Source organism: Scyliorhinus torazame, chromosome 14, assembly GCF_047496885.1.
Source record: "Scyliorhinus torazame isolate Kashiwa2021f chromosome 14, sScyTor2.1, whole genome shotgun sequence".
In the NCBI taxonomy this organism is placed as follows: domain Eukaryota; kingdom Metazoa; phylum Chordata; class Chondrichthyes; order Carcharhiniformes; family Scyliorhinidae; genus Scyliorhinus; species Scyliorhinus torazame.
The window spans coordinates 112,200,326-112,206,111 of record NC_092720.1 but is presented as its reverse complement, the minus strand read 5'-3'; the positions used below and the strand labels follow the sequence as shown (position 1 = coordinate 112,206,111).

The window sequence follows — 5,786 nt, the reverse complement described above, 5'->3', positions numbered from 1 at the left end:
CTCTACACACCTTTGCTCCTTTTCAGCTGTAATCATGGTTTCTTTTTCCACTTTAATAAACCTGACTGACTTGTTCTGTTTTAAAGAGTCTGTCTTCCCAGTACTTTTCTTAAGCCACCAAGACTGTGACTTTGTGCGTCCAACTTTATCACATTGAAAAATCTGTGTTTTCTTATCTCATTAGTTTCCTTTTCAACGTGAAGAAAAATCTCCTTAATACCCCCAACTGTACTTCCTTTGCCTTGACCACCTGTGGATTTTTCATTATCCCAGTTTCTATCCTTCACAGACTGAAAATGTTGTTGAAAACCAAACCTTGCTTTATGAGCGAAAACAAAATCATCTGCCATTTCTGCTGCCTGTCTAGCAGTCTTAACTCTTTGCTCTGCCACATGAGTTCTCACTACTGCAGGAAGTTAATATTTAAATTCCTCCAAAATAATCATTTCCCAAAGAACTTCATATATTCGATCTATTTTTAATGCTCTTATCCACCTTTCAAAATTATTTTGTTTGATTCTTTCAAATTCTATATACATCTGACCTGGTTCTTTCCTTATATTTCTAAACTTCTGTCTATGTGCTTCTGGTGCTCGTTCATATGCATTTAAATGGCTTTTCTCATCATTATCCCTCGAAAACACGTTTGACAATGATGCAAACACTTCACTACCTCTACCTATTGATTTTGATTGAACTAACAATACCCACATGGTTTTTGGCCAATTCAATTGTTTAGATACTTTTTCTAAAGAGATAAATATGCTTCTGATATGCTTCTGTGTCCTTCTCACCAAATCTTGGAAGTGCTTGAACATATTTAAACATATCCTCACCAGGATTTGGACTGGAAGGGTTACTCCTCCCTCTTGACTTGGGTCTCAAATTGGATGGATTTCACAATCAGTGTCTGATTCTCGGATTTTGTGGTTAAAAGAATTGGACTCTGACCAGTGGAGCAGCTATGCCATCAACTGCTGTTGGATTCTGTGGGTAATTAATCATATAAAAAAGAATTAATATTAATCATAATTAATCCTATCAATGCAATTACTCCGGGAGAACATCCAACCTCAAGTGAAGCAACAATCTTAACATAGAACTTTCCTTCGAGACAACTCGGTTGTGTTTGTGTGTTAATGACCATCTTTGCAACCCCATAACTTCCTTGACTGTAGGAAGGCGCACAGTCTTTGCAGAGCAGAGAGATCTGTCTGAAGGGTTTGAAGCACATCCGACGCTCTAGTGTTTGGAACACAGGCTTTATTTATGCTGATCAAGGAGCTAGGAAGTGGCAAGTGTGGTGATCTCTGCAAAATTGGTGTCTGCACATGGAACCCAGGGAAACTAGTGCAGTTCTTTGCTACTCCATCTACCAAACTGGAGCTACTGCTGTCAAAATTCTTCATGGAGTTGATCCAGTAAATCTATCATCGCTAATGTGTCACATGTTATTTTATTAGAGATATTAAATATTACACTTCTAGCATGTATTGGAAGGGTTCCAGAGCTGAAATAGCCTCTCATAGTTTTTGCTTCTGCTCATTGATCCTGGAATACTTGGCCTCCATGGACAAGGGAATCCCAATGGCTGGAGAAGTCCGTCCCTGTGTGTTACTATCGCGCTAAGAATTCTGATGATGGGCTGTGTGTGACAAATGTGGGAGACTCTAGGATACCTTTATCAATGTCTTTCACTCCTTGGAGGAAGCAAAACTGGGACCAACATCTATCTATTAACTCAACTAGATCGAAAATGGGAAGCAAAAAATAGAGGCAATATGCCTCACCCCAAAATACATAGTATTTTCATGTACCTCTGCACAGTTGAGGAGCAGAAATCTTCTTCATTAAAATTGGTACTTCTTTTTGTTATTTTTTGTAACACTTTTCAAATCCAACTTTTCTGTACTCATAAACCTTATATAAAAACCCACATAAAACAAAGTCGTAGTTGAAACTTCTCCAGCTTCTTCAATCAAATCCTCCAGGTAAAATTTATAATATCATTGCTCCTTAACAGTACACATTCACAAGGAAACATGAGTTCTATTTGGCATTTACTGCAGACACCAGCACCAAGCTCATTTCTAGAATTCTCCAGAGATGTCAACAATTTTTATTAATGTCCCTTTCTAATAAGGAGTCATGATGTGGAGATGCCGGCATTGGGCTGGGCTGAGCACAGTATGAAGTTTTACAACACCAGGTTAAAGTCCAACAGGTTTGTTTCGATGTCACTAGCTTTCGGAGCGCTGCTCCTTCCTCAGGTGAATGAAGAGGTATGTTCCAGAAACATATATATAGACAGATTCAAAGATGCCAGACAATGCTTGGAATGCGAGCATTAGCAGGTGATTAAATCTTTACAGATCCAGTGATGGGGTAACCCCAGGTTAAAGAGGTGTGAATTGTGTCAAGCCAGGACAGTTGGTAGGATTTCGCAGGCCAGATGGTGGGGGATGAATGTAATGCGACATGAATCCCAGGTCCCGGTTGAGGCCGCACTCGTGTGTGCGGAACTTGGCTATAAGCATCTGCTCGGTGATTCTGCGTTGTCGCGCGTCCTGAAGGCCGCCTTGGAGAACGCTTACCCGGAGATCAGAGGCTGAATGCCCTTGACTGTTGAAGTGTTCCCTGACTGGAAGGGAACATTCCTGCCTGGTGATTGTCGCACGATGTCCATTCATTCGTTGTCGCAGCGTCTGCATGGTCTCGCCAATGTACCACGCTTCGGGACATCCTTTCCTGCAGCATATGAGGTAGACAACATTGGCCGAGTCGCATGAGTATGTACCGCGTACCTGGTGGGTGGTGTTCTCACGTGTAATGGTGGTATCCATGTCAATGATCTGGCACATCTTGCAGAGATTGCCATGGCAGGGTTATGTGGTGTCGTGGTCACTGTTCTGAAGGCTGGGTAGTTTGCTGCAAACAATGGTTTGTTTGAGGTTTCTTTGAGTCTGCCTATATATATGTTTCTGGAACATACCTCTTCATTCACCTGAGGAAGGAGCAGTGCTCCGAAAGCTAGTGACATCGAAACAAACCTGTTGGACTTTAACCTGGTGTTGTAATAAGGAGATAAGATTTGTAATGTAGTCCATCTATGTTAGTTGAGGGATTCAACTGGCACACCAGATTGATTGACCTTCCTGTTATGAGCTTCCTGGTAAATGTCAGATACATTGGGTGGGATTTTCAAGCCCCGACTCTGCCAGGCATTGTCACAGGTGGGACGCGACAATGACTGTCCAATTTTCCCGTCCTGCTCGCAACGATGCCCATCAGTGCCGGGGCCACAAAATCCCAGTCAACATTTCTCGGCTGTGATATAGAACTACAATTACCCTTTCTCAGGTTAATAGCTATTATGCTGTATTAAAAATTGTTCAGGATATTCTCTTGGTAGAATCAACTGTTATGTTTCTGAGTATTCATTCATGTGGTTTTCTCACATAAAGATTCTCACAATTATTTCAGGCACATATGGACAAAGAAAACGCTTTATTCCTCAACCAATGCTAAAACATACAATGACAAAGGAAAGTTTAACAGATAAAAATGATTGTTTTGACAGTAATGTCAGTTTGAGATCCTTTACTGATGCATCAAAATATCGAGGTTAGGGGGTTTTGTTTTCTTTGTGACCTACTTGGATACGAACCAAGAAAAATTGTATATTTTCAAATGTAAAATTGGCGTTATGAGCTTTGAGTGTTCATTATCTGAAAACTTTTTTTTTGATGATGGGTTGGGCTGATAAAAGGTGATCATGACTGTGTTGTGGGAGGATGAAAAATGAATCGGAAATCCTTTCTGGTTGGAGCTTTACGTCACTTCACTCCTCTTAAGAAAATTCCTTTTTTTTAAATTTCCCCAAGATACTGTGAGAGTAAAGGTATAAAAGCAGAATGTAACCTTGTCAAATCAGCTCAACTCTACGATCTCCTAAGTGCTGACACCTGTTGTGATAAATCGCTAAGATGGCTCAAACGGTCTCCATCTGCAGGAACCTGGCCACGGCTATGTTATTGGGACTGTTCATGCTCAGTATGCTGGGTACATCTCCATTTGCAGGTGACTGACTATGTGCTCCTCTTTTTTTGAAACTTTCACCTGAAACCACAGCATCTGTTTTGCTGTTGGTGAATCATTTACTTTCTAACCAATCTTTCTTACCGTTGTCCTTTTTTAAAAAACACAGATGCCCAGTCTCCAGTAGATTGCTGTCTTTCATACTCGAAGAAACCTTTACCTGCTAGACTTATTGTAGGCTATGTGAGGCAATTTGCAAACGAACTCTGCACGATCAATGCCATCATGTAAGTGCATATTGTTCTTTGATTTCTTAAAGAGGGAAAGATGTTTTAAATTTACCTTTGCACTCTGTTGATATATTCCTGAGGTGACTAGGAAATTTTTACAGTAACTTCATTGCAGTGTTAATTAATGTAAGCTTACTTGCGACACTAATAAAGATTATTATTACGAAAAATACACAACATGTATAGCAATCTAATAATTTAATCAAGGTTTTTGAAAAAATAATTCTTTACAGATTTTACACAAGAAAAGGCCGAAGAATTTGTGCAAATCCAAATGAAGACTGGGTGCACAAAATTATTGTTGGTTTTCTGAGGTAAGAAAACAGCTTATTTTTGTCTCTGTAAAATGTTAAGTGCACATATATTTTTTTTAAATCAGTAGTAAGGTGTAGTGCATTCACTGTATTTGTTAAACTAAGAAGGTCTTGCAAGTTTGAATATGCTGGAATTCAAAACTTTACCAATTATTCATTTCTGTCAAATTTATTTACCAAACCAAAAACCAAAACCAAACCTGAATTAATGTAGAAGTGCTGGCAGAACACTCTGCAGAGCTTCCTCTTTCCTATGACATGACTGTTTTTAAAGAGCACACTCAATATTTCAACATATGTTGGTGCTGTAAGACATGAGATTGTACCTTTGGACAATTATTATTTTTAAATCATGTTCACTAAGAACAAGCTGTGACAACTGAAGGAAAAAGCCAAAGTAATCAATTTAATGAACCTGAATTTTGAAACCACCTTTATTTCACTTCTAAAATCTATTGTAATTAATTTCCTTTTTACATTTGTTTTCTAGGAAAGAAATGAAACAGAATTGAAAGACTCAGCTATCTTAATCCGATAGTTATTGGACAATATCGCTCCTTTATAACATTGGAAAAATGCATTTTTGTTAATTTGTTGCTCGCTTCAATGTTATGATCTATGCACATCTTATCAACTGCTCAAAAAGCATTCAGCTGTTAAGCTATTAAGTTGTCCAAAGTTAAATTTATATTTTTACCTATGTTGACTGGTGAATTGTAACTCATTGTGAATGTTTTTGTAAATTATGAATATTCAGAAAACATGTATTAGACTGATTAATAAACAAAGCTTTTGAAACAACACTTTAGATCTCAGTTCAATATTTATCTGTTCATATACATGCTAAATGTGTTTCTTAATTGAGATTGAACTGTCATGACCATTGCACCAAAAGGCTAAAGATCGCCCTGTATAGGCATACATACATTATTTGGAACAGACTTTCTAATAGGACAATGGAGTTAGTATCTAGATTTATATTTATTGTCACATGTACCAAGGTAGAGTGAAAAGTATTGTTCTGCGTACAGTCCAGACAGATCTCTCCATACATGAAAACATTGTACATATGATAAATACACGGTGTAAATATATAAACATAGACATAAGATGATGCATACGGAATATAGTGCTACAACTGTGG

General features: G+C 38.3%; 1 protein-coding gene across 1 annotated transcript; it reads left to right on the top strand.

The window, feature by feature from the left end:
- Positions 1-3,917: 3,917 nt before the first annotated feature.
- LOC140389342 (C-C motif chemokine 20-like) lies at positions 3,918-5,426 on the top strand. The gene is made up of 4 exons (XM_072473508.1): positions 3,918-4,080; positions 4,208-4,325; positions 4,562-4,642; positions 5,133-5,426. Exons 1-4 carry the CDS (start codon positions 3,987-3,989, stop codon positions 5,152-5,154), a joined length of 315 nt encoding a protein of 104 aa, XP_072329609.1. The 5' UTR covers positions 3,918-3,986; the 3' UTR covers positions 5,155-5,426.
- Positions 5,427-5,786: the final 360 nt, after the last annotated feature.

Coding starts and splice junctions, on each gene's coding strand:
- LOC140389342 (XM_072473508.1), top strand. CDS start 3,987: ATGGCTCAAACGGTCTCCATCTGCAGGAACCTGGCCACGGCTATGTTA. Junction 4,326..4,561: donor TGCACGATCAATGCCATCAT/GTAAGTGCATAT, acceptor AATTCTTTACAG/ATTTTACACAAGAAAAGGCC. Junction 4,643..5,132: donor ATTATTGTTGGTTTTCTGAG/GTAAGAAAACAG, acceptor TTTGTTTTCTAG/GAAAGAAATGAAACAGAATT.